At 55.2% G+C, this 26,532-nt stretch overlaps 3 protein-coding genes across 13 annotated transcripts; 1 reads left to right on the top strand and 2 right to left on the bottom strand.

The window, feature by feature from the left end:
* Positions 1-2,687: 2,687 nt before the first annotated feature.
* On the bottom strand, positions 2,688-5,687 carry LOC107650502 (translation initiation factor IF-2-like). The gene is made up of 4 exons (XM_056826262.1): positions 5,568-5,687; positions 4,942-5,127; positions 3,468-4,708; positions 2,688-3,192 (listed from the first exon to the last, which is right to left on the bottom strand). The coding sequence occupies exons 1-3, from the start codon at positions 5,685-5,687 to the stop codon at positions 3,755-3,757; spliced, it is 1,260 nt and encodes a 419-aa protein (XP_056682240.1). The 3' UTR covers positions 2,688-3,192; positions 3,468-3,754.
* Positions 5,688-7,219: 1,532 nt separating this feature from the next.
* Positions 7,220-12,868, bottom strand: HSPBP1 (HSPA (Hsp70) binding protein 1). 4 transcript variants are annotated; one of them, XM_016427347.2, is made up of 8 exons: positions 12,662-12,868; positions 11,333-11,584; positions 10,971-11,175; positions 9,286-9,510; positions 8,314-8,469; positions 8,040-8,136; positions 7,777-7,888; positions 7,220-7,543 (listed from the first exon to the last, which is right to left on the bottom strand). In XM_016427347.2, exons 1-8 carry the CDS (start codon positions 12,866-12,868, stop codon positions 7,469-7,471), a joined length of 1,329 nt encoding a protein of 442 aa, XP_016282833.2. In that variant the 3' UTR covers positions 7,220-7,468. The 4 variants fall into 4 exon arrangements, with proteins under 4 accessions (XP_016282833.2, XP_016282834.2, XP_016282832.2 ...); XM_016427348.2 differs by having other exon boundaries at positions 12,727-12,863; XM_016427346.2 differs by lacking the exon at positions 12,662-12,868 and adding an exon at positions 12,302-12,439.
* C4H19orf85 (chromosome 4 C19orf85 homolog) lies at positions 12,757-26,367 on the top strand. Of its 8 annotated transcripts, XM_056796609.1 has the most exons (9): positions 12,757-12,894; positions 14,491-14,675; positions 16,547-16,643; positions 16,989-17,100; positions 19,165-19,347; positions 19,846-20,572; positions 21,032-24,255; positions 25,449-25,637; positions 25,788-26,367. In XM_056796609.1, the coding sequence occupies exons 7-9, from the start codon at positions 24,227-24,229 to the stop codon at positions 26,233-26,235; spliced, it is 666 nt and encodes a 221-aa protein (XP_056652587.1). In that variant the 5' UTR covers positions 12,757-12,894; positions 14,491-14,675; positions 16,547-16,643; positions 16,989-17,100; positions 19,165-19,347; positions 19,846-20,572; positions 21,032-24,226; the 3' UTR covers positions 26,236-26,367. The 8 variants fall into 8 exon arrangements, with proteins under 8 accessions (XP_056652587.1, XP_056652585.1, XP_056652584.1 ...); XM_056796607.1 differs by having other exon boundaries at positions 19,846-24,255; XM_056796605.1 differs by lacking the exon at positions 16,547-16,643 and having other exon boundaries at positions 12,889-13,027.
* Positions 26,368-26,532: the final 165 nt, after the last annotated feature.

The raw sequence follows: 26,532 nt of genomic DNA, 5'->3' as shown, positions 1-26,532 counted from the left end.
CCAGTCCTGATATGGCATTAAGAGGGAGGAAGAAAAGAAAAAAAATCCATTTAAAATTCGTAAAGATGATTTCAGAGACTCAGTTTTAGCAAGCTGACCTAGAGTGAAGTGAGCAGAACAAGAACAATTTATTCCAGGACAGTCTTGTAAAGACCAATAACTGCAGACTTCAGAGCTCTCCCCAAAGCAGGGCACAGTCTCTCTCCAGAAGACCTATGAGCCTCCTGGCAGAGGGGTGATGGACAGAGGGCCAGAAATAGACATTTTGGGACATGACCACTGTGTGGATCCACTTTGCTTGACCATATTCATTTATATAGAAAGGGGAAGAGGAAGGATTACCCCCTCTTCAGTCACTGAGACATTGGGAAGGGAAGCAATAAAGATGCAAATAAAGGAGGATCACTGAAACATGGTTCAAAAATGCACAGCCAAGAACAGGCCAGAGTTCAGAAAGCAGCAGACAAGTAGATATGGGTTGGAAGTAACATGTATAATGTATCAGGCACACATTTCCACCCCCCAAGAAGGCAGTCTGAAACAGCTTTGTGGTTTCATCTAGAATCCTGACCTGCTGCGTGTGAGAACGCTCTTTTGGGAGCGCTAGAAATGCTCTTCTTAAGCTCGGGGCAAAAATATAAGTTCTTGGTTATAACCTTTAAAACTCTAAAAATGATCGTGTGCAAGCGAGCCCCCAGACTGCGTATAGAGTCTGGCTATTAGTATCTCTGCCATTGTTGCCCCTCCATGGACAGCATGGGCATTCTCTTAACTGGTCAGCCTCTGGTGGGAGGTTCTGTCTCTTCTCTAGGCAGTCTCTAACTTTGGCATCATTTGGGGTCTAATCCTTCTCCCTTCAGGCTTGGGCTACGAAGAAACCTCCCCAGCTTATAAGGTTGAGTGCCCTCTGCCCCTCACTGGCTCCTCTCATTGTGGGGGAGCCATGAGCTCTCCCCACTCCTGCCCCAGTGCCACTTGGCCACCAAAAGATTTTTCTCCAGCACTTAACCACATAACCCACCTCCAGTGAAATTCTCATGAAGTCTGCAGTAAATATAAGCTCTTTGTTTTGTCATTCAGAGCCCTTTAGGACTGCACATACTTTGGTCCAGTGATCCTGGCCTCCTGGCTGTTCCCACGAGACCCTCTGGCTCTAGGTGCTCTCTCTGGCTGTCTCACATGCTCCAAAGGCTCTCCTCCTTCTTCCTCACCCCCAGGCTTCCTCCAAGTCCCAGATACAATTCTCCTTTTCCCAGGAAGCCTTCTCTAACTTCTCAGAAGTCCAGAGCCTCCCACCATTGCCAAGTGGCCCATTTGCCTGTGGTCTCCCCATTCACTCGTGAGCATCTCAAAAGCTGGCTCTTTAGCCAGCACCCCATTGTTTACGGACTGATCCAAGAACCCTCTTCCTTTCTGAAGTTGCCTTCTGGGCGACTCCAGGCATCTTTTCCCAACTACTTCCACAACCCTCTTTCTTAGGTCACATCATTGGCCCCATCACCCACTGCCCCATTTAAAACCAGAAACAAAACCCTCAGAAGAAATACATGTGATGGGTTTGTCCCCTGAAACCGCATCCCCCTGGATCTTCAAGCCGGCACCCACCTCCTGGGGCCCTTCCAATCTGTCTGGCCAAGGGCGTTGTGGGGAGAAGCAAGGCCACTTTCAAGAAAACTTGGGCTTTTCCAACCCACCTAATTTTCCACATGGCCTTTTGTGTCTCCTCCAGCACCTGGCATTCAAGGCCTCATTATGGGGGGTCCCCTTCACCCTCAGGCCTCTGGGAGGGGGTTTCCATGGTGCTGGGGTTCCTCCGCCTTCCAGAATGGTTTTGTTCTTCTCAGCATCCTCATCCTTTTTGCTGTTCAGTGGGTTTGAAGCTTCACTCCGCATCTGTTCAGTCCAGTCCTCTCGGAAACTGTCCCTTTTGTTGTTATTGTGAAGCAACAATGTTTAGTTCCACCAGGAGTTTGCCAAGCATTTCCCCAATTGCCCTTGCTACACGGTACACACGCGTCTTCTTCAGTCTGTCAGCATTTATTTGGCACCTACTATTTGTCACACAATTATACTTTCTTCGGTGCCCATGGAGCAAGCCTTGAACCAAACACTCTTCAGCATCTGGGCCTGGCAGAGGCAGCACTAGGTCATGTCTACGAGTACAACTCACTCCCTGATGGAGTCCAGCCACCCGCATGTGCCCAGCCTCCCCCAGCCGAGCTGGCCAGTTTCACTGGCTGAGGTGGAATCTCGGGGTCACCTCCACACGCGTTTTTCTGATCACTGCAGATGTGAGCACTTTGAAAGGATTCCAAGGACACGCATGCCTGTACTTGGGGAACCACTGCTTCCCCAGAGCTGACCTCCCTCGTCTGAGACCAGGCGCCCTTTGATCGGCTCCCCTGGCCCCGAGGCAGCAGCCCCCCAAACCCGACTCATAGAGGCTCTACAGCCAAGGTCTTAGCCTTAGGCCCCAGGCCTGAGCTTGGCTACACGTGGTGGGCAGAAGCTGGGCACAAAGGAAGGGCCGGCTCTGCCCCATCCACCTCTCCACCCCCACCCCCCAAACGGGCTCTCGGATGCCGGAGGAGATGGGGGGCAAGGAGGCCCCATCCAGAGCCAAGTCGCTGCTCCCCTGTTGGCCCCGGCTCTGGCACCCAAAGGATCACTCGCTCTGGGCCCACAACAACCTTTTAAAAACTTTATTCAGGTCAGGAATCTGAAAACGGCCAGGCAAGGCAGCTGGGCCGAAGCCCCCGAGGTCTTCAGGGGCCGGCAGAGGACGGGGCTGCCGGCTGGCCCACGGGGCCCTGCGGTCTTCCCTCTGGAGTCAGGCTGCCTCACGACCCGCCTTCATCTCCTCGCACGGGCGGGGCTCTGAGGGCACCTACACAGACCCTCCCTGCCAGGCTCAGAGAAGGGCGCCCCGCAGGGTCTCCACTGCCAGCCTCCTTTCCCCCAGAGACCTCGGCCCAGGAAGGGAGTGGGTTGACACGACACAGGCGTGCAAAGGAGGGAGACCCCCACGGGACAGGCTACCTGCTAAGAGGGGAGGGTCCCACACCACCATGCCCTCCCCCTGCCCCCCATCTGCCCCTTCCCATGGCGGCACTCACTTGGTGCTCGTAGAGGGGGAGGCCCCACGCTGGGGCAGGACTACTGGGAAGCACCTGCAGGTCACTGAGAAAAGGCCTGTCAGGACACCCCCCCCCCCACTGATGAGTCTATCCCAGAGCATTGTGGGAAATTCCAGCTCCCCTGCAGGCCCTGACTGCCCTTGGGAAGGGGGGAGCTGGATGAGGAGGCCCCTCTGTACCCTGCCTTGGGGGGGGTCCCAGGTAAGAGAAGGGAGGCCAAACCCCCTCAGGGTCCCCACCTTTCCCCTCTTCCTCACTATCTGTGCTGCCCATCCACCTCCCCATTTCCCTAACGGGTCCGAGGGGAACTGTGTGGACCGGCGCACTCACCAGGGCTCTCAGGTGTGGCTCAGCCGGCCGTCCGGCCTGACGGGGCCTTCCTCCTCCTCGGCCTGGGGGGCACCAGGCAGACCCCCACCCTGGGCACCTGAGCAACTGGGAGCAGACTGACAGGGACCGGAGATGCGGGCGCTGACCCCCACGGGGTACTCTGGCTCATCATCGGTGCACAGGACACCCCGGCTGTACTGGCAAAGGGGGTGCCAGGAGAGGCAGGAGCGAGGGTCCCCGGAGTCCATCCCTCCTCACTCCCCGAGGCCTGACACTAAATGGGGGGCTCAAAATGTGGGGGTGAACACCCCTTTGACGTCCATGGAGGGGAGCCTGCCAGGAACTTGCATCACATCCCCCTCCTGCTCTCGGAAGCTGAAGTCACCCCCGTGTCCACGAAGGCCTGTGGTGGGCGGAGATGCTGCCCCCCTCCAAGCTCTGTACCCGGGCACAGTGACCCGCTGACTCCGCGTGGCATCATTGGCACTGCCCACACCCCTCCCCCCACAGAAGGAAGAGTGGGGCTGCTCCTCTGGGCGCCCCCTGGCACCGTGGTCGGGGTCTTTGGCGCAGGAAGCCCTGAGGTCCCTTCCAACTCTGAAATTCTGTGATTCTGATACAAGATCATAGAATGTTAGAGCCAGAAAGGACCCTGCAGAGAGTTCGAGTCCATCCGCTGGGCTGGAGGAGGAGCCCCTGGCCCGGGGGGTTGAGCAGCCCCCCCACTGCCCCAGCCCATCCCTCCCTCCTGATGGCCTAGGAGCCCCCCCAATGGGCCCTCGGGATGTGGGGGGACTCTCAGGGTCCCCTGGGGACACTGGCTTCAGCAGCAGCTCCTGGCTCTGCCCCAAAGCTGATGGGGGGAGAAGGCGGCCCTCGGAGAGGCCCCCCCCAGCCTCCAATGGGCCAGGACGGGAATCAGGGTGGCCTCCCTTCTCTGGCCTGGCCAGCAGGTGGGAGACAGCACTGCTAGGGGGGCCCTCCAGGACCCCCAACAGGAGGCCACGGGAAGCTCCATAAGCCTGAGGCCCAGAGCCGGGCGCTGCCTCCTGCCATGCGAGGGACTGAAAGGACGCCAACCCGACCCTCCGGGAGCTGCAGGAAGACACCAAAGCGGCAGAAGGGGGCACCCCACGGGCTTCAGTCACGTGCTGGACTGGCCTTCCACAGGCGGGCCACCATCTGGGAGAAGAAAGGGGGAGCCCAATCCTGACACCCCCAGAGGCCCGGGGCCCCCTCACCTACTGTCTTCCGGGTGATCAGGACCCCACGATAGACTGAAGACGGCAGCCAGGAGGTTCTGGGGGTTCCTGGGGGCGGGGCCGGGGCCGGGGCTTGCTAGAGTCGGGTGGGGGAGGGGGGACAGTGGCACAAGCAGGGCAGCTTTCCCTTCACTTATCCGGGGCCCGGTGGGGGGCCCTCCCCTCCCAGGTGACCCAGCCCAGGAGGCAGGAAGTCCAGCGGGGCGCAGCACCTCCTCCTCCTCCTCACTCAGTTCCAAGTTCCAGAACATGGCGCCCTGGGGGGAGGGGGAGGGGGAGGCGGAGGCCGGAGCCCTGGCCCTGGTGCCTGCAGCCACAGGTGCGGAGGAGGCGGGGCTGGCATCTCGGCTAAGCAATGGCGGAGTCGCGGGAGTCAGCAACAGGGGCCGGGCCGAAGGCTGGGGGGGGGGGGGGGGAGGGCCCGGGTAAGGCCCATAGTCCCCACTCGGCCCCTGGGCAAACTGCACGAGCGCCTCCACCTCTGCCTCCGGCCCTTTCCCTTACTGGGCCGTGGGAGGGGGGCGGACCCTCTGAGCCCTCCCCAAAAGTCGGCTCTGAACGCAGCAGCAAACAAAAGGAGGCGGCCTGCTGCCCCCAGGGGGCGGCCTTGGGTGGACCAAGAGCCCGGATGTGGAGTTGGGGGTGGTCCTGGCTCCCCTCATTATCTCTCGTCCGGGGCCGTGCATGCTCACCACAAACCAGAACTTCCTCATTGCTCCTCCACCCCCCCCAATCTCCCTCCCCCGCACACCAGCACAGCAGAAGCGGGAGAGGGGCGGGATGGGCGTTTCCAAAGGCAGCCCCCTCCCGCTGGGCAGGAACAAAAGCCCCCCCCCACTGGATGGAAGGTTTTCCCAGCAGCGCCCGGGGCCCTGGCAGAGAAGACCCCGCTATCCCGGCGTCTCCAGCGGCTATGGGATCCCAAGGGGCAAGGCAGGGAACCCAGGGGCCCGGGCATGATCGTACCTACAAGAGAGGATCCTCACGGGGCGGGGCTGGCCAATCGGCGCCCCACAATGACGCCCCGAAAAGGCGGAGTGCGCCCATTAAGCTGAAAGCAAGGCTGAGCCTAGAGCTAGGGGCACAGAACAGAGCCCCGGGTACTTTCTCCTCGCCCAGTTTCGCCCCCCCCTCCCCCGGACCCTCTCGCTGGGTTATGGGCGTCTCCCACCATCCTGAAAGCGCCAGGCGCGGCCTCAGTTTCCTCATCCGCACAATGGGCGGGGCAGGGCGGGGTCACTGACCTGGGCGCGCGGGCGGCTGCGGCACCGGCCTCGGGCACATCGGGGCGCGCGCCGGGAGAGGGGGCGGAGCGGGGCAGTGGGGCGCGCTCCTTGGCCCGCGCAGTCGCCTGGCGCCGCGACTTGGCGGGGGGGCGGGGAGCGCTCGGCGGGGGGGGGGGGCGCTCTCGCTGTGGTTTTCCTTTCGCCCTCTCCTTTCTTCTCTCGTGGGTGCAGAGCTACGGAGCCAGGGCCGGGGCTGGGCCACGGCGGCTGATCCGCTCTCATTCCTGCGTCCTCCTCGGTCGCCGCTGCCTCTCCGTCTGCGTCTGCGACTCTGTCTGCAGCCTCTGCAGGAAAACCTCGAGCGCAGAGGAGAGGGACGGCAGCAAAATGGCAGTGCGCGCAGGCGCGGCAGAGAAGCCGCAGAGAGGGCGGGAAGGGGCGGGAGCTGGCGCGCAGGCGCCCTGGTGGAGGTAGGGCGAAGGGAGATGGGGGAAGGGGGCACGCAGGCGCTCTAAGAAAGCTCCGCGGGCCTGAGTAGGGCTTACGCGCAGGCGCAAAGCGGGGGAGGGGTGGCTGTGCGAGCTGCGGAAGCCTCGCGCCGCATCAAAGAAAGCCCAAAGGGAACAATCCGCCCGCGCCTTCCCCAGTTTCCGCGGCCCCCGGGAGGTCTCAGCCGGGAGGTCGCGTTCTCGTTATGTTCCTCTGGGTCTTCACGCCGACCATGTGCTCGCGGTCCTGATGGTGTGGGTCTGCCGGCCCGCCGACCCACCCGCCCGACTGCCGCAAGCCGTCTGCTCTCTCCCCCCGCCCCCCCGCACTCTCCCACAATACCCCGTGGCGAGAACTGGAGAGCTCAGCGCAATGCGGCGCAGCCCACCCCTTGCCACCCTACCAGGCACTCCTCCCCCTTCCTTCAGCCTTACCGAAATATCGGACTGCGCCTGCGCACATGAAAGCGCCGCCCCCCCCCCCCCCCCGCGCACACACACACACTGCCTTTGGGGAGCCTAATAAAGCTGCCGGCTATTACTGCGCAGGCGCAATAGGGCCCTCTTCTGCTCCCGCACCCTAGAGGCCTGGAAGGGGAGGCGCTGGGGTTCGACTTCCTTCTCCGCCCACACCCGCGCAGCGCACCCATTCCACTGCCCCGCCTCCCTTTTCCGAGGAGGCCTCCAGGATTAGTCCCACCTTCCCCTACTAGTGTCCTGAGACCTCTTGTGGAGGCTAGGCCAGGGCCCACCTAGGCCGCACGAAGTCCAGGAAGGAGGGGGGGCAAACACCTTTATTGCCAGTGCAGAATGTGGGGGTTGGGCTGGGGGCACGGGAAGGGGGGGGGGGGGCGAAGGAGAAGTGAGAGCAGGCGGGGTGGGGGGCTTCTCAGCGCCCCGGGTCGGCGCCTGACCTGCCTCCTCCCCGGCTGGCCTCCGCAGCCTGAGGGAGAGAGGAGGGCCTGGTCGGGGGTCCAGGCTGGGGGTGGGGGGCGCACGCACACCCCCTGCTCCCTTCCCAGCCTTCACCGGTCCATGCTGTCATCCGTGGGGGAGGAGAAACACACTTGGAGCAGCTTCTCGCAGAATTCCAGCTCCTCCTGGAAGGACGAGGAGGGCCGATGGAGGGGGCTGGGGCCTCCATATGGGGCCCCCCAGGGTGCCCTTCCCTGGCCTCCCGCCATGCCAACGGGCCCCCCCTTCAGTAAGCTGCTGGAAACGGGTGTGAGGTGAGGCTGGGCAAGCCCTTATCCCTCTGCCCAAGATCTCGAGCCCCAGGACAAGGCAGCCACTTCCCGGGGCCCCTGGGGGCCGGCAGCCCCCTCCCCCATACCTGGTACTCCTCATGCTGTTGGAGCAGCTGACATCGATGCCGGAGGAGTTCCTCTAGCCCCAACTCAATCTCCCGGCACTCCCGGATCCCTTGGGGAAAATCTGTCACCAGGCTGGGGAGGGGAATGGGAGGGAAGGAAGAACAGTCACCCCAGGAGCCCCAGGGGGAGCCCACAGCCTTCCCTGTGGATTCCAGGGGCCCCTGGGCCCTGACAGAAGCGGGGATCCCCGTGGAGGCCTCCCTCCAGGCCCCAGGGTCCTCACCCACAAAGTGCCCCCAGCACGTGCTCATGGAAGGGGCTGTGCTCCGTTCGGATCAGAGCCACCAGCTGCTGGACCATCCCCATGGAACACAGGGTGCCTGAAGGTGGACGGAAGACGGGGTCAAAGCCGGCCGCCGAAGCGAACCCACTGCGGACTGGCATTTGAGGCCCCCCCCACCGCTGGGCTGCTCCACCTCCCACAACTCAGGGTCTGCCCCCCACCGGCTCCAGGCGCCTTCCCTGTCCCCTGTGCCTCCCCCCCAGCCGCCCCCCACCTTTGTGCTCAGGATGGCCCACCAGCAGGTTCTGCAGGAGGAAGGCCGACTTCACCTTCAGCTTGACCACGTCCCTCTGCATGGCCCGCATCAGCACAGAAAAGCCATCCAGGCGAAGGAACTGGAGCAGGCCAGCCTCCTGCTCCCGGACCAGGCCTGGGGACCCAACAGAGGGTCATGCCCTGAGAGCCGGCCTCCAGCCCACGGAGGGGACGCAGTAAAGGGCCCTGCCCGGGGAGGAGGAGGCCGGCCACCCTGCAGCTCGTGGGGAGAGGGGACGAGGCCCCAGGGCGGGGCGGCCTCGGGAGAGAAGGCGGCCGACGTGAAATGGCCGGATCTGGGCCGGGTGACACCAGGGTTGGCCGCCTGATTGGGGGGAGGGGGGGGCGCAGGAAGGGCTTCCGTTTGGGCAAATTTGCCTAAAGAACTCTGAAAGAAACCTGCATTCCCACAAATCCCTGTTGATTGCATGCTGTGTGGGCTCCGGCTGCCTGGCTCTCCCCACTCCCCCCACCAACGGAAAGCAGAAGGAGGGGGACGGTAGAGCCTTGGCTGGAGCCCCACCCCCGGGGCCGCCTCCCCACAGGTCTGCGGCACGGCACGCTCCTCCCGCTCAGTCTGAGAGGAGCGCGGGGGGGGGGGGGGGGGGGGGGGGGTCCCCAAGGAAACAGGCTGGCAGGACAGCGTTGGGGGGATCTGGAGACTGAGGAGGAGACCCAGAGGGAAAAGGCTACCAGGGGACGGGAGTGGCCCACAGCGTCCAAGGCCCGGCAGTAACTCGGGAAGAAGCAATGGGTGGAATGAGGGGGTCAGAAGGCAGGAGAGGCCTCTGCAAGCACATCAGGCCTTCCCCTCTAGGACGAGGCGCTGCAGGCCCCCAGGGCCAACCCCAAAGCCCCTAACAAGCCTTGGCCCGCCATTTCCAGCCTCCCTGCCCTCCCCCACTACAGCTCTATAGGGCCTGGCACTCACAGGAAATGGCATAGAGGGCTTTCACTCGCACTGTGTCACAGGGGTCTCTGTCAAGCAGTCGAAGCAGCTTGCGTAGGGCGCCCAGGCCCAGCACCTGCTCCTGAATGGCTGCCACATTCTGGCTGCATGTGCCAATAAGGTGGGCCGCCCGCCACCGCAAGCCCTCTGCCCCTGCCTCCAGGTAGCGGCCCACCAGTAGGTGCATCCCGGACAGCTGGCAGAAGTCTGGACCCAGCCAAGAGAAAAGGAGAAGGGGGTGATTAGCAGGGAGTCTCTTTCCAGTGGGGTCCCAGGGACCTCCAAATTCCTGCTCAATTCTCTGTGCCTATTATAGACTCCCTCCCTCGCGCTGGCTCCTCTCCATTATGTCAACAACTGCCATTGTCATCTTCAGTAACTCAATGGGCTTTGACAGCAAAGAGCTCATTGGATCATGGCCACAAACCCTTAGGGACATGCCCCCCTTGGGGAAGATAAACTGAGTCTGAAGTTAACTCATCTGCCTGTGGGCACAGAGCTCACAAAGTAGCAGAGGTGGGCAAGGTCTCCCCAGCTCTGGATCTGATATTCAATCCAATCCACCACTCTGGAGAATGAGGACTGAGTCTTTCAAAATGAACTCCAGGTCATCTGCTCCCCAGCCTTCCCAGAATCCTTTGTTTTAACCTCTCCCTAGCAATTATCAGAGATCAGTGTGTATTCTAGTGCTCTATGTTGGTATCTTATCTCCTCCCAGAGTCCAGGACTTTATCCAAGGTTCTTGTCCCAGAAGAACACAATGTTCTTTAGAGGTCTAGTTTTCTTGATATTGGATAGGATTTAGAACAATTGAGATCACCTGACCCCAAGGCTGGCCCAAAATGGGATTGGGGAGCAAATGGGTAAAATAAAATCACTTATTTGACACTGTGGATGGAAGGAATGACAGAGCCATCTAGGACCTTCGAAATTGTCTTGTCTCCCTTTTAGAGGGGATGAAAGAAGTTTCAAAAAGAAAAAAATGCCCCAGGCCAGGACCCTCCAGTTAACTTTTTTTAACCCTTTCCTTACATCTTAGAAGCAATGCTGCATATCATTTCTGAGGAAGAAGAGTGATATGGCCAAACAATGAGGGTTAAATGATTTGCCCAGAGTCACACGGCTAGGAAGTGTCTTGAAGCCAAATCTAAAGAGAGGACCACCTGTCCCTATGCCTGGTTCTCTATCCACTGAGCCACTTAGTTGAGTCCCATGAATCCTTAGTGGACCAGTAAGTATAGACTATCAAGGCTTGAAAGACACTTCAGTACTGTACCCAATGACCTGACCCTGCTCATTTCACAAAGCAGGGAACTGTGATCGAGAAAGAAACCAAAGCAAGGTCCCATGGTGAATCAGCCCCAGACTAGGGACCTCCAGCACGGTGGGTGGCCAGGCTCTGAAACAAAGGGCAGAGCCACAAATAGAAGCCAGGAACACTGGCTCAGACTCCAAACTTAGTTCGTTCCACTGTGCCACCCAGAAAGAACTGTTGGTCCTAAAGGAAGTAATCTTGCCTCAGTGTTAAAAGGTGCTAGTGGAAGCTCTGATCCTGCCTCAAGAAATGACACCAAAGGCATCAAAAGTCTCTCTGGCCTCATCTTTCTCCTCTGCAAACAAGCTATTTCCCTAGGCAGAGGTAGTGGGAGGAGGTGGGAGGGACTCACCTGCAGCATTGTCCATATTCTCACAGAGGTCGGCCAAGAGCTCCAGAGCTCCCTCCCGCTCCTGCTGGTCAGCTGCCAGCTCATCCTCCCCAGCTGCGTGGGGTGTAGGTAGGCCCAGAGCATGAAGACAGCTTTTCATTTGTTCCACCTCTTCCCTTGGGCCTCGGAATGCTGCCGACATAGCCTCCTGCAGCCATTGACGTCGCTGACATGGTAGACAGAATTCAGTTATATCAGCCCCTAGTCTGCCACCTCCCCCCAATTCTTAGTGACCCAGATGTCTGAGCCCCACCCCAGCCCACCTGAGGAAGCAAACATTCTCTCCCCACGTCACCTCAAAGAACCAGACATCCAGGCCTCACCTCTTCCGTCATGGGCTCGGGCGGGGGTTCAGGGTCACCAGGGCAAGCTGTCACTGCCATCTGCAAGAGGCCTTGGAGGCTGTGAGGATGCGAGGGGTTCCCCGAGGAAGCAGACGAGCTAGCCTCCTCAGGGGCCGGAGGCAAGGCCAGGGGAAGATTACCTCCAGAGCCTGGGTCTGCCATCAGGGGTGATAGGGTGGGGGTGTGACTGGGGAGATGTCCTGAAGTTATCTGATCCGTGTTTTGGAAAATCTGGAAAAGTGGGGTAAGAGGAAAATTGAGGAGGGAAGGGGGTGAGGATAGCCCAAGACTGGGTCCCATGACCCCCATGCTTATTCCCCAACTCTGGGGCCTACACCAGCCCCTACTTGTTTTTAAGACAACTAACACTTTTCTCATTTCCCTAGCAACAGACCCTCCCTCATCTCCAAAGCAAAATGGACCCTTCCCCTATCTCCATTGTAACATATCCCTTCCCAATCCTTATGGCAATATGTCTTTTCTTCTTCTAAAGACAAATGCATCCCTGTCTCTATCTCACAGCAATCCATCCCTTTCCTATCTCCATGGCAACACATTCTTTCTCTTTCTAAAGGCCAGTTCATCCCTTCCCCCGCCCGTTGCAACAAATCCCTTCGCTGTCTACGCAGCAACTCATCCCTTTTCCCCATCTCTATGGTAATCCATTCCCTCGCTATCTCCATGACAACGGGCTTTTCGGCATCCCTTTCTTAACTTCTTGGTCAAAGCCTCCCATCTCCATAGTAACAGACCCCCTCCTCTTTTCCACCGCAAACTGCTCAAACCCCTCCCTGTCCCCTTAGCAACAAGCGCCGCCTTCCATAGCAACAGCGCCTCTGCCCCCTCGCTCCGAGACGTTCGCCCTCCGGAACCCCCCGCAGGTCTCTAAAGCAGGCCTGGTACCCTCGGCACTCCCCAGAGTCCGTGCCCTCGCCCCGTGGGCCTCACCTCCGCGGGCCTCACGACCCACGCCGCCGCCCGCACCTGCCCGCAATGGGCGCCGCCATATTTGTCGGAAATGCGTCAGGCCTCACCGGAAGGCCCCTTTCGCCTCAGGCCCCGACTTCCGGCGGGGCCAGGACGGCGGCGAGGGGCGGGGCCGGGCGGAGGAGAGACCTGTTGGCTGCTCCCTGCTCTCCCGGGTCCCCCGCACATGCCAGCCTCGCCTCTCCATGGGATCCAGGACCTCCCACCCCCTCTCCAAACCCAAACCCCATCCCCATCGGACCCTTCTTCGCGACCCCGACCCCTTCCGGACCACCCCTCCCTCAGGGCCCGCCCTCTGCCTGCCTCGGTCCAATCCCTCACCCTCTGGCGGCCCGCCTCACTGCGCAGTCGCAGAATATTCCTCCCTCCCTTTCCCCTCCCTCCACCTCTCGCCGCCGGCGCCTCTCCTGCTGGGGCTCCTGGGACTTGTAGTTCTCCCTCTGCGTGGGGCCGGGAGGTGAGACGAGGTGTGGCTTCCTGCCTCCCTAGAGGAACCTCGTGGTCGGGAAAGAGTTTGTCTGGCTTCATTCAACCCGCAAGCAGCTCGTCTGGCCGTAAGTGGGGCGCTAGAAGAATCTGTCCCCCACCACCAGCCCCTCTGCCTCCCGTTCCTTCATTCTCCCTGCCACTGGGTGTGGCCCGGGCCGAGGAGGTCCCATCCTGCCCTGCGAGGATGGGGAGCACTTTGTAAGTGGCATTTGGGAACAACCACCACCGGCTACACCGGAACAGGAGTCCTGGAGAGACTGGCCTCCGAGCGCTCAGGATGCTGGGAGCCAAGGGGAGAGGGTAGTTAGAGCATCCCAGTCATGCTTCCAGCACTCACTGGCCGCTGAGCAAACAAGGACCGACGGGGGCTGAGCCAAAAGCATGGCCTCCCTTGTTGGCTCCCTGTCGCCATAGCTTTATTCAGGCATTCACTATTTAGGCTAAGACCTGGGACACATAAAGATAGCCTCTGCCCTCCAGGAGCTTACAGTCTAACCAGCTATCTACAGGATAAGGAGGGACGCCCAAAGCTTAGTAGAGTGGAAGAGGAAGGGCTTTCCACACTGAGAGGACAGCCCGAGCAATGACCCAGGAGTGCCGACTTGGTGCAACACCCTGGAGGATCTTAACACTGGCCTGAGGAGATTATGGCCTGGAGAGGGCTGGACAAGTCTGGAAGGGGGCTTTAAATGCTAAACAGGAATTTGTCTTTGATTCAGGAGTCACTGGAGTTCACTGAGGATCAGACCTGGGTTTTAGGAAAATCTCTGGGACAGCTTGTGACTAGATGGCCCCAACAGCAAGCAAAAAGAGCCCTAATTCCTCAGGAAGCACTTCAAGGGAAAGGACCACCTTTATTTCACCCCACAATTGGTCAATAAACACTTTTGGCACTGTGCTAAGTCCTAGGGGTTCCAGTAAAAAAAAGACAGTAGACAGTCCCTCTCCTCAGGGAGCTTTCAGGCTGAGGAGAACACAAGCAACCAAATATAGACAAACAAGCCATAGACAGGATTCAGAGGAAATAAGAGGGCTTGGGAAAGGCTTCCTGTAGAAGCCGGAGGCCATAAACATTGAATCTGATGGAGCTAGCATTGATTAGCTGAAACCAGGAACAGCTGGAGGAGCTCAGACTCAGTGCTAGACCTCCTTCATCCCAGGAACCAAAAGCTGAAGTGAGCTGCTGGAGCCGAGAAGTGGCCCTGGGGAGCAGGAGGTGTCAGACCTCCCCAGTCAGAAAAGCGATGGAGCCAAGAGCTCTACAGCTGCATCTTTTGGGTTGGCTTGGGGCTGGTCCTTCCTTCCTTGTCACTATTCATGTCACATTCGTCTCTATGATCAGAGAAATGGGAGATGATTTAGCCACAATGGGCCCATGTGAGCTCCCTAAATATAAAGGGACTTAGACCATGCTTCCTCTAGTCTCATCTCTAACTGGTCTGACTTCATGCCCCTGACTAGTAGCAAGATATAATGATGGTGAGAGAGTTAGTGATGGAGGGAAGGAAGAATGGTGGAAACCAAAATGAAGACCATTGAGAGCAGGAGCTTTTTCTCCTCCAAAAGGCAGAGAAAACATCCTCTAGTCCAAGGCCTCTGCCTTGTGGGAAAGCTCTGGCATTATTACTAAGAAGTAACATCTGCTCGTTCTTGCCCCTCAGCTAAAAACTCGGGACCTCCCCTTTTGGAGCAATGAAGAAAGCTGCTCAGGCTGCCCTGCTCCTGTACATAAAAGCACCCATCTGAACCAGCCCCACAAGGGATTCTGTGAAGAACCAACCAGGATAAAATAATGGATGAGGTCTAAACAGGGAATAGATCTGAAACTGGCTTTACCAGCAAACAGGTAAGTGAACAGGAAAGGGAGCCTAGACAGAATTGGTTCAGAATTGGTCTTTTGCCCAAGACAACAGGCCTTAGCCATTTCCCAGCTGTGTGACCCTGGGCAAGTCCCTTCACTTCAATTGCCTGACCCTTACCATTCTTCTGCCTTAGTAGTGATACTGAGTATCCATTTTAAGACAGAAAGTAAGGGTTTATTAAACATTTTTAAATACTGAACTGTGTCTCCCAGAGGGATATAGGATTTGCCCCAATAAACTTACCAAGGGGGTCCATACACCTATTAAATTTCATTTGTTTCTCTTCTAAACCCTTCCCTTCCCTTTTAGACTCAATACTGCATATTGGTTTCAAGGAGCAGTAAGGCTAGGCAATGGGGGGGTTAAATGACTTGCCCAGGGTCACACAGCTGGGAGATGTCTGAGATCCCATTGGAACCCAGGACCTCCCATCTCTAGACCTGGCTCTCCAACCACTGAGTCACCTAGCTGCCCCCTTAAATTTTCTTTTCAAAACTCAGCCTTCTCTGCCTCCCATTTCCCTCAATTCCCTGCACTGAGAAAGTTTGAAAGAAAGAGTAAATAACCCTGTTACAAGCATACATAGACAAACAAAAGCAGATTTCTCCTTGGCTGTATATAAAAAAGCAAAATGAATCAGTCTGCTCTGAGCGTATTGCCTCTCTCAGGAGTGAGCAGCATCGAGTCTCCTCACAAGACCTCAGAACCACCAGAGCATCCAAGGTTTCTTTTTATGTGTGTATATAATTGGTTTAAACCAGTCAAGATTCAAGTCTCACCCTCCTGCCCCTTATTGAGAACATGAAAAAAAAATGCCGTTCCACACATGTAGAATCCATCAAAATAAATGTCTACATTGACCATGGGCAAAAAACAGGGCTCATGCTGCATCCCCCACTCCCCGGCTTCTCTTCTACTCCCGGAGGGGAGTAGAATGAGTCATCAGTTGTCCTCTGGAGTCATGGTTGGTCACTATGCTGCTAAGAGTGCAGCCCAGTGGTATTCCATCACGTTCATATGCTGGAACTTGTTCAGCCGTTGCCCAGTTTATGGATACCTCCTCAGATTCCCATTCTTTGCCACCTCAGAAAGAGCAATAAAGATTTTCGCTCCTCCCTCTAATTCTCTATCTTTACTTTTCCTCAGGGAGGGAAATGTGTTTCTGTACCCAGCTCTGTGCCTGTGTGTGTGCACATACATGTGTCTTTCTTCTTTTGACCAGTTCAGATGAGAGTGAGATTCAGGTGTTATCCTGTCCTCTCCACTCTCTCCTAGTTGGTAGAAATATCTGCTTAGGTGCCTTAACCTTTCTTCTCCCTCCCAGGTGTGTTCCTCTTCCCATCTCCTTCCCTTCTTCTCTTTTATTTTATTTTTAAACCCCCACCTTCTGTCTTGGAATCAATACTGTGTATTGGCTCCAAGGCAGAAGAGCGGTAAGGACTAGGAAATGCGGTAAAGTGACTTGCCCAGGGTCACCCAGCTGGGAAGTGTCTGAGGCCAGATTTGAACCTATGACCTCCCATCTCTAGGCCTGGCTCTCAATCCACTGAGCCACCCAGCTGCCCCCCCCCCCCCTCTGGCCACCAAGATCCATCGAATCATTGCCAGGCCTTTGACTCCTCAGTGACCCCAGATCATACTAGTGCTCAGAGGGTGCAGATGGATCACCTTCCCAAATCTGACTGTAATCAGCTCACCGCTCTTTAGACCTACATCATTGCTCATCCATGCTTACCATTTATTCTTCCCTTCTGTGTTTGAACAGAGAGTTTTTCCTTAGCTCTGTTCTTCTCAAGATCCATTTTTTCCCCACGTAACATTCTAGGGACAATACTCATTTTATTGTACTTCACAGACATTGTGTTCTTACAAATTGAAGGCTCGTGGCAACCTTGATCAAGCGAGTCTCCTGGCACCATTTTTCCGACATCGTGTCTCTGTGTCACATTTGGGTAATTCTCACAATATCTCAAACTTTCTCGTTATTATTATATCTTTTATGGTGAGCTATGATCAGTGACCTTTGATGTTATTATTGTCATTCGTTTTGGGTGCCATCAGCCGAACCCTTATTAGACAGTGAATATAGTTGATAAGTGTGTGGGATCTGCCTGCTCCACTGAATAGCCATCCCCCATCTCTCTCCCTCTCCTCAGGCCTCCCTGTTCCCTGAAACCCAGAGATACTGAAATTGGGCTAATTAGTAATCCTTTGATGGCCTCTAAATGTTCAAGTGAAAGGGAGAGTCAATTCATGTGGGAAATTTCATTGGTATTTTATTTTTTTAATTGCCACAGACAACCCAGTGTTCAGCAATCACTACTCTGACAGGTCAGCAGCCAGCAGCATTGAGGCAAGACCTTCCAGCAGCAAGAAAAAGATTACAATTTGCTGAAGGCTCAGAGGATGGTTAGCATTTTTTAGCAATATTTTTAAATTAAAGCATGTACATTGGAGTTCTTTAAAGACATAATACGATTGCACACTTAATAGGCTACAATATAGTATAAACATCACTTTAAGATGCATTGGGAAACCAAAAAACTCATGTGACAGATTTTGTTGCAGTGGTCTGGGACTGAATCTACAATATCGCTGAAGTATGCCTGTACTCAGTTTTATTGGGTAACATTCTTGGCTGTAAGCTCCTTTGCCTTTTGGAAAATATTCCAAGCTCTATACTTCTTTACTGGGATGGCTGCCAAGTCTTGTGTGTTCCTGACTATGGCTCTTCAGGACTTGAATTGTTAATTTTTGGCTTTTGCAGAATTTTTTCATTTGACCATGACACTCTAGATTTTGGCTATAACGTTCCTGGGAGTTTCCTTAAGGAGGTGACTGCAAGAATCTATTTCCACTTTAACCTCTGGTTCTAAGAGATCTGGGCAGTTTTCTTTTAAGATTTCTTAAACTATCTGGGCAATTAAGTAGTACAGTAGATAGTGCCAGGCCTGGAGTCAGGAAGACTCATCTTCCTCATTTCAAATCCAGCCTCAGACATTTATTAGCTGTATGAACTTACACAAATCATTTTATCCTGTTTGTCTCAGTTTCCTCATATGTAAAATGAACTAGAGAAGGAAATGGCAACCTATCTCTGTGTCTTTGCCAATGTAATAATTAAAAATGAGTTTGACAAATATAAGAATAAAACAATTTTGTGGTTGCTGTTTATAAAAATAATCAACTTCTTAAGTCAAAATGACTGTTAGCAGCTTTTATTTATAACAAGGTAGAGATATTAAAGTGGGAAATATAGGAAAGAAGTAGAAAAAAATCACCTAGCTACAAATACCCTAAGTCCTAATCCTAGTGCCTCCAGACTGCTAATGTAGATCTGAAATCTAATCTCACCAGAATCCAAGGTCCTAATCAGGAAGCCAGTGAGGAGAGCATCCCACAGAAGAGAGAGAGACAGATAGGGGGAGAGGAGGAGAGGGGAAAGGAGGAGGGGGAGAGAGAGAGAGAACTCAAAGAGCCAAGGAAGAAATACATTCTCCTGTGTCTCACCTTTTATAGCCCTTTTTCCATGTCGCTTCCTATCTCTCTCCCACTTCACAGGAACCAATCACAGCTTCCCAATTTGCCTAGCACTGCCCAAGGGGGGGGGCAGTGCTTGTGGCCTTTGGGGGTGTGAACTTTTGTTTCTAATAAGTGACTTGTGAACTCTCTTATTTAGTGACTTACTAAGTGTTAAGTAGGGGTACTTCTGTTCTTAATTAACTCAAAATAGACAAAGGGAATCAAAAAATCCTTTCACCAAGAAAACTCCAAATGGGGGCAGGAAGTGTTCAACACAACTGAAAATGACTAAACAACAACAGGTTCATTATTTTGGGGGTTCATGGCATTCCAACAGTCAATTTTTTTTAGAATTTCTTCTCAATCTGTTTTCTAGGTCCATTGTTTTTGCTATGACTTATTTTGTATTTTCTTCTATTTTTTTCTGGTGTTTTGACTTTATTTTTATATCTCTTATTGCCTCATGATGTTATTGGTTTCTTTCTGGTCCATTTGAATTGTCAGAGAGTTTATTTTTTGCTTGGGCAAGACATTTGTAACTCGTGCCAAACTATTAATTCCCTTTCCAATTCTTTAGTAACTCTCATTTCTTTGCCAATTTCTTCCTCCAGTGCTCTCACTTCACCTATAAAAATTGTTTTAAAATTCTTGCTTCAGGGGCAGCTGGGTAGCACAGTGGATGGAGCATCAGGCCCGGAGATGGGAGATCTTGAATTCAAATTTGGTCTCAGATACTTCCTAACCAGGTGACCCTGGGCAAATCACTCAAGGCCTATGGCGTAGCCTTCTCCTTAGAAATGATACTTAGTATTTTCTGCCTCAGATTGCCATTTAGTATCTTTTTCCTTCAAATTGATAGTGCTAGCAATCAAAGGGATACTTAGTCTTCTGCTTTATAATAGCCATTTAATGTCTTTTAAAGAATTAATACTGTTTAATCTTTTGCCTTAGAACTGATACTTAGCACTGTACACAGTAACAGCAATATCGTGGAATGATCAACTGTGATAGCCTTGGTTATTCTGAGCCATGCGACGATCCAGGGCCACTCTGAGGGACTGAAGACAAAGGATGCTCTCCATCTGCCTCCAGAGGAAGGACCGTGGATGTGGGAATGCAGATGAAAGAAAGCAGGTGACTTTACACTTGTTCGTTTGGGTATCCTTTTGGGGGCTTGAGTTTTATAAGATTACTCACAAAAATCAACAATATGGGGAAAAATTAAAACAAGCAGAACTGATGGTTGGTATCTTCTGCCTCAGACTGATACTTAAGGTCTATTCTAAGACAGACCAGAAAAGCTTCCAGAAATTCTAGCTGAACTGGTGTCCGGGCTGTGTTTTTCTCTGAGGCTTTGCTTGTAGATATTTTGCAATCATTTCCTCTTCTGTATTTGGGGCTCCAGCATTCTACCACCACAACGAGCTATATTCTCATTTTGTTCGCCCATTCTCCCAGCCTACTTCCTGACTTTAGACCAAGTTATGTCTGGGCTCTTCCCTAGGCCAGCCGTATTGCCGCTTTCTTGGGGTATTACATGTGCTGGTGGGTTCCAGGATCTCATGGACAGGCCAGAGACCTACAAGCTCTCACAATGGTCTGATCTAAGACAAAGTCTGATTGTTCCCCCAGCTCTGCAAGTTCTTCATGTGGATTTGGGACTGAGCAGGAGCGGAGTTGCCGGGCCCTGTCCTTATCATCCAGCAGTTCCAGGGCAGAATTGTAGGTTCTGCTTTGGTTTGGGATTCCTGGCCTAGTTAGTCATCTACAGGCTCAGTTGGAAGCTGGAGATGACAGCCTGCTTTGCACCTGGGGTCTGAGCCACACTTCTGCTGCTGCTGTTCCTGGGCCCAGGATCTCCCTAGAGAGAAGGCCACTGCCAAGCTCAGCACCCCTTCTCTGTGACCCTGAATGAGCATTGGGGACAAAGCTGACAGCTGGCATCTGTTCCCATCGCCGAGTCCCTGAATGGGTCTGAGACCTGCTCTTGCCCTGGTGCACCTCCTCTCCCTGGATGTAGCCCCTGTGCTCTGGCCCTCATGCTCTCCAGGGACCAAGGCCCTCCCTAGCTTTGTCTTCCTGGGCTGGGCTGGGCTGGGCTGGGCTGGGCTGGGCTGGGCTGGACAGAAGACTCATGGCAGCTCTTTCTGGATTCGCCCATTGTGGCTTCTTTTCCAAATCCTTTGCCTGGCATTTCTGATCAGAGAGCTGTGGATCCTTGGGGTGGTCTCTTCTCAGCCATAGTTTTTCCAAATCCTTGAACTGTAGGAGCAGAGATGGAAGACACAGTATTGGGAAAGAACCTTGGAAGCTCCCCTCTACTGCATCCAGTGGAAAGCTTTTCCATGATCGGTGAATGGTAAGCACCCCAGGGCCTTGTGTCATCTACTCCAGGCAGCTGTGGGATGAGAACAATGCATACAGGGCAGGATATTGTTGTTGCTGAGTGGTTTCCATTCTACCCCACTGTATAAATGGAATTATCTTCCTTTGTTTATTTTAACTTAGTCAATCAAGAACCTGGAGTGCCCCTCACTTAGTCAAACACTTGAAGAACCTTTTACTAGAAAAGAAAGTTCACACCCTCAAAGAGTGGAAATGGATCCCACAAGCACTGCCCCACTCTCCACCCCAGTGCCAGGCAAATTAAGAAACTATGATTGGTTCCTGAGATGTGATAGAGCAGCCCACAGTAAAAGGAAGTAGAAACCAGAGAAATGAAGTGATGTGGGAAAAGGGTTATAAAAGGCGAGACAGGAAAGTGGAACAAGGACTTCTGCATTGGAGGGATTCTGCTGCATTGTTGTCTCTGTGGTAGATTTCATCCTGTGTTGAAAATTCTGCATTGGTGGCTCAAGAAGTTCAGCTTTGGTGACTGGCTTGGGTTGAGGAGACCCTGACTGAAGATGCTGACCTTTCAGCTCTTCTCCTGTCTTTGGTGGGATTCAGACTCTCTTTTGGTTGGTAAGATTTGAGTCCGCATTTTGCACTCGTGGTCTGGAGGCACTAGCATCCAGGCTTAGGGAATTTAGCTAGGCAATATTTTCTACCTCCTTCCTACATTTACCCCTCTTTACTATCTCTACTTTTGTTGTAATAAAACTTCTAATAGCCTCGTGACTTGAGTTAATTCTTGTAAATGGCGACCACAACTTTTTGTAACTTAATTTGACAAAAACCAATTTTAACTCTTACATCACTCTTTGTGGCCTCATTTAGGGTTTTCTTGGCAAAGATACTAGAGTGATTTGCCATTCCCTCCTCTAGCTCATTTGATAGATAAGGAAACTGAGGCCAATGGGGGAAGTGACTTACCCAGAGTCACACAATTGACCCCAGCAGAATATGACTTCAGAAGGTCTTCCTGTCCCCTATTGTTCTCAGGGTGTGATTTTCATGCAAATTTTTGGAATATCCTCATTTAATCAGTAGATGCTCCTGGCCCCAGGGCTGCATTTTCAGTCTTAACTGGACCAAAACCAGACTTTTCCAGAGATTTTAGTAACTTTCCCTCTTTTATTTTTGTCTGTAATCTTTCCCCCTTTTAGATGACTCCTGGAGCTCAGACCTCCAGACTCATGATGAAAAATGTCAGCAAGGGAGCAGCCAGGGGGCTCAGTGGATGGAGAGCCAAACCCAGAGAGGGAGGTCCTGGGTTCAAATCTAACCTCAGGCACTTCCCAGCTGTTGGTGGAACTTCCCCACTGTGTTTGTGGAAGCCCCAAATTTGCCCCTGTTCCTTGGGAACTTGCCTTTAGGGATAGTCCCAAACTGGCTTTGTCTTAAACTGAACAAGGGATCCCCAAATGTCCACTGAGGATCCTGAATAGGAGTGAGAGAAATGCTCCATCACCCTTTCCCCCACTGTATCACTGTATCAGAGATGGTTCCCAAGAAGACCAGCACCTGGCAGCAACCGTCCATGCAGTATCCCTGACACCCCAGCCTCTGGCCACAGCTTCTTTCCCAGGCCTGCTTGGAAACTGTCAGTGTAGCTTTGCTGTGCTTAATCCCCCAGAGGTATGGAAGTCCCCCGTTCTAGTGGCCTCGGAGCCCCAGAGCTTTGGCTCTGCTCGGTGGCCTGACTCTCTTCCTGATTAATGATTTGGTTTTATGACCACCTTGGTGGTTCTGTTGCCTTAACATCAGACTGTAGACACAGTGGATAGAGCCTGGGCTAAAAGTAGGAAAGACTCGAGTTCAAATCTGACCTCAGACACTTTCTAGCTGAAGAAACCTGGGCAAGTCACCCTGTTGGCCTCAGTTTCCTCATCTGTAAAATGAATTGGGGAACACAATGGCAAACCACTCTAGAAGCTCCCTCAAATGGGGTGACTGGAAGATGACTGACCAACAAGAGACATGGTGAGCTCAAGGCAGAGGCCAAGTCCTATCCTGAAATGGTGCTGTTAACTTGGAAACAACACCGAGCTGCTAAAGTAGTGGGGGAAAGCAAGAGAGAGCTTCACAGGGCGCACGACACCCTGGGGCTCCGGGGCCAGATCCCCGGCGGAGCGCTCCAAAGAACCACAGCACTTGGGGACTCTTTTACCATTTGGGGAGCGAAGGACAGGCAAGCAGAGGTCCGAGTCAGGATTGTCAGAGAGAGGCTGCTGCTCTCCAATGGATACCAAAGGGGAGGGTCCAGCAAGGGCTGGGCTGCTCTGCTACAAGGGGAGAAACTACCAGGACAAAAGCGTGCGCCTCGTCCCATTGGGCTACCTTTAAGTATTGTTCTGTCTGGCCAGTCTGCAACTCCCTGGGGTGAGTTCTCAGGGGACAGGGGCACACTTGGGGTCTCCAGATTTCAAGTTGAGTCACCTCCCTGCTCCCCCATTTTGAGTACACCCCAGGGGCTCCCTATTACTGCCAGGTCCAAATGAACCCTTTGTTTCCCGTCCTACCTGCCAGGCTTCTTCTGCCTTACTCCCCTCAGGTGCTCTTGGATCCAGAGACACTGGCCTCTGCCTCAGGCTGCTGCCCCTCTGGGCCCTCCTGGCTTTCTTCGAGTCTCCTCTTCCAGGAAGCCTCTCCCAACCCCTCTTAGTTCTAGCAGCTCCCTTTCCTCCTCCATCATCCCGTTTGTTGCTGGCTTGTCCAGTTATTTGCAGGCAGGCTTCTCCCTCAGGGTGGACCCCTTTGGGGAGGAGCCACCTTCTGCTGTCTCCCCTTGGTCCACAGGGCTTGGCGTGGTGCCCCGCATCGCTGTAGACTGCTCGAACAGAGCCATGCACATCAGGGATGCCAGCATGGTGGGCACAACCAGAGTGGGGGGTCTACACCTCTAAGCCCGGTCTGCCCCTCTTTCCTGTGTGGAATCTAGAAGCCCCCAAACTTGTAGCCAGTAAGGTCCGATGAACCCCAAGCGTAGCCAGCTAGAAAGATGGAGACCTCAAAGCTGGTCGGAGTTCCCTGCGAACCCACCCTGCCCGGAGTCTCAGACTGAACAACAGACCTTCCCACATTGAATGGACTTAGCTGGGTGGAGTTGAGAGCTTTTAATCAAAAGCTAAAATATCCTTCTCTTCCCAAGAAGACCCCTCCTGCGCAGGGACCACTGTGGGTAGCCCCGGACTGGGTGCTGGAGCTCTCGTCATGCCCATCCAGCCTCCTTCCTGCCCCAGGATCCCCCAGATGGCAGAGAGTCCCCCAAGTTCTGTTCCTCATCCGTCATCCCTCACCGCGGCCCTCCCAGGCGCTGCCAGTCTGGGACTCCGCGAGGAGGCCTAATTCTAGCGCTAACCTCCTTTCCTTAGATTGTCCCGACTAGTGCATAGTTCTGTTCCCGTTTCACAGCCGCACTTGTGTCCAAGGGTCACAGCCCAGAGGCTCCTTCGTGTCCAGCCGAGGCCTCGTGTCAGGGGACACCAGCCCCGGGCGCAGGGGTCCAGGAAGCTAGCCCAGCGGGTCTCTGATCAATGGATGTCTATTCAGCACGCCGGCCTCCTCCTGAGCCAGGAATCCCGCATCCCTCTCGGCTTTGTTCAAGGGAGTCAAAGGCTGCCTTCTGGAGATGGGAGAGCTGCTGCGCTGCTGGGAAAGGTGACAGCAAGGGGCGGCTGGGGAGCCCCATGAATAGAGCAAGGGGCCTCGGGCACTGCCTAGCCCTTGCCGCTCTTCTGTCTCAGACCTGCTACTGAGACAGCCGGGAAAGATTTCTTAGACGCCAGAAAGGTAGGAAGGGCCGGGCTATGGCAGGCTCTGTGATCCCGAGGCAGGATTTTGTCTGGAGGCACCAGGGAGACCCATATGCGATTGAGTGCATGTGCTGGGGTCCCTGCCTCAGTTTCCTCTCTTGTAAAATGGAGATCCGAGTGGCTTAGCACAGGGAAATCTCTTATTTTGCCTTCTCTTTGCCTCCATCTCCCTGTCATTGCTGTCTGCCCTGCCATAACTCCTACCGTCAGTCAGTCAGTCAAGACACATTTAGCTTCGGGAGTGAGTCCTCTGGCTCCCGGCCCTTCTTGTTCTCCCTTTGACATCGGCCTCCCCCATAGAGCGGCTTGTGCAGAGAACCCCCCCGGCTGCTTCCCAGCCCCTCCTTTCCACAACCCCATTCAGAGCAATGTAAGAAACGTTTATTGCTGGGTGCTGCGCACCGTGCGAACAAGTGCCGAGGGGAGCAGAGCCAAAAGGGCGCCTCCAAGACGATGGCACCAGGGGAGCCGCAGGGGGGTACTTGGCCCCAGAAGGAGGGAGCCAACATGGAGGACAGTCTGGCTAAGCATGCTCAGCCCCCCCCCCAGGGACCCAGGTGTTCTCACGCTCCAGCTCCAATTAAGAGCCCTTACATTTGATTGCCGCAGTTGACTCTTCCCCTCTGACTCCCCCCACCTCCCCGGCCCCTCTTTGTGCCCATAATTGGCACTTCCTCGGCCTTTCTCTCCACGGCACGGTCCAGTCTCTGAATCCCAGGCAGAGTTATGTGCTAATTGGACTGGGGGCAGGGAGGGGAGCCGCTACACCGACCCCCCCACTCTGAACTCTATATGAGCCCCCCCACCCCCCGCCTGGATCCGGAAGCCAGTTCTCCAGAAGACAGGGAGGTACGGGCGGGAGCAGAGGGGCCCTGGCTGCTGCTCGTGCTTGCCCGGAGCGCCAGCCCCACTCGGGTTAGCCCTCACCCCCTTCTCTCTCCTCAGCATCCCCCCAAGTCAGGCCGTGCCGCCTGCTTCCCTCCCGAGGGGCTCATCCGGGGCCCTGGACAGCTGGCACTTCTTTCTTGCCCCAAACAGTTCCCGAGGCAGGAAGATGCACCCTGGCACCCCAGCCACCGCGGGGCTCCCTGAGCCCGAACCCCAGGAGCTGTGTGCCTTCATGAGCGGGGTGGCTGCCCGAATCCTGAGGACCCTTCAGCCCCGGAAAGCGCGGGCCCCGCGGAGGAAGCCCAACCACCGCAGGTTCCTCTACAACCAGCTGTGCAGGTAGGTGGGATGGGGTGGGGAGAGAGCGAGCCCAGGAGGCCCCAGGGGCGCAGAGGGGGCAGAAACAGGCCCAGGGGAGGACCTGGCCAGGGAGACGGGGCACTCCCGGCGGACAAGAGTGGTGACCCCCTCACTCCCCCATCTCCACAGGAGTTTTGCTGACATCCAGGCCGCCACCCGACACCTGGCTCTGACCGTCCTGTCCCAAGAGGGCCCGGGGCCCCAGGCCAAGCCCCGGCCCCAACGGCCTCCCTCGCCCTTCCTAGGGGTGGCCCAGGCCCTGGCTGTGCCAGAGAACCGTGGGCCTGGGCTGGCCCTGAGTCCCTGGGCTCTCCAGAGCCCCACTCATGAGCTTTTTGAGTTCCTCCCCCTGAGCCCCAAGGAGCAAAGCCGGGGGGCTGAAGACCTCCCCCTGCTTGCCCAGGTGCCCCCTGACTCCTGCCTCTTTGGCCAGGCCCCCCATCTTCTTCTGGCCCCATCCTCCGAGCCTGTGGAGATCCAGTATCCCTGCCCACCCATGCCCGTGGACCCCTTGTCCACCCTGGAGGGGCCCTGGCCTGCTGGGGACCCTGGCTGTGGGGTGGGGCGGGGCTGCTGAGCCCCCCCCCCGCCCCCCCATCCATTGTCTCCCCTCATTTAACCCGGGGAGGTCTCCTGCCTCCTCCCCCTTCCTCCCGCCCCCCAGCCTGGAGCGCAGGACACCGCAGACGCTTAATAAATGCTAGCAGGCGAATTGGAGAAGTCTCTTTCCACTTGGGGCCCACTCCCGCATACGCGCACCTAGGCTGCTGGGGCTGAGGGAGGAAGGAGGGTAGCGACTGTGCTTGGAGACCGGTGACGTCAGCACGTCTCTCACCTCCTCATTGGTCCGTAAGGCAGCGCTCAGGCGGGCGGG

The sequence above is a fragment of the Monodelphis domestica genome, chromosome 4, assembly GCF_027887165.1.
Source record: "Monodelphis domestica isolate mMonDom1 chromosome 4, mMonDom1.pri, whole genome shotgun sequence".
Classification (NCBI taxonomy): Eukaryota; Metazoa; Chordata; class Mammalia; order Didelphimorphia; family Didelphidae; genus Monodelphis; species Monodelphis domestica.
The sequence above is the reverse complement of the archived record's forward strand: the minus strand, read 5'-3'. Positions and strand labels throughout refer to the sequence as shown.

Excerpts from the sequence above, each read along its gene's own strand:
- C4H19orf85 (XM_056796606.1), top strand. The coding sequence starts at position 24,227 with ATGGGAGAGCTGCTGCGCTGCTGGGAAAG. Across the intron at positions 24,256-25,448 it reads CTGCTGCGCTGCTGGGAAAG|TTCCCGAGGCAGGAAGATGC; the intron begins GTGACAGCAAGG and ends TGCCCCAAACAG. Across the intron at positions 25,638-25,787 it reads CTCTACAACCAGCTGTGCAG|GAGTTTTGCTGACATCCAGG; the intron begins GTAGGTGGGATG and ends CCATCTCCACAG.
- LOC107650502 (XM_056826262.1), bottom strand. The coding sequence starts at position 5,687 with ATGCCCGGGCCCCTGGGTTCCCTGCCTTGCCCCTTGGGATCCCATAGC. Across the intron at positions 5,128-5,567 it reads CTGGGAAAACCTTCCATCCA|CCTTCGGCCCGGCCCCTGTT; the intron begins GTGGGGGGGGGC and ends CCCCCCCCCCAG. Across the intron at positions 4,709-4,941 it reads TGAGTGAGGAGGAGGAGGAG|GTGAGGGGGCCCCGGGCCTC; the intron begins GTGCTGCGCCCC and ends GGAAGACAGTAG.
- HSPBP1 (XM_016427347.2), bottom strand. The coding sequence starts at position 12,868 with ATGAAGCCAGACAAACTCTTTCCCGACCACGAGGTTCCTCTAGGGAGG. Across the intron at positions 11,176-11,332 it reads CCGAGCCCATGACGGAAGAG|CGACGTCAATGGCTGCAGGA; the intron begins GTGAGGCCTGGA and ends CTACCATGTCAG. Across the intron at positions 9,511-10,970 it reads GAATATGGACAATGCTGCAG|ACTTCTGCCAGCTGTCCGGG; the intron begins GTGAGTCCCTCC and ends GGCTGGGTCCAG.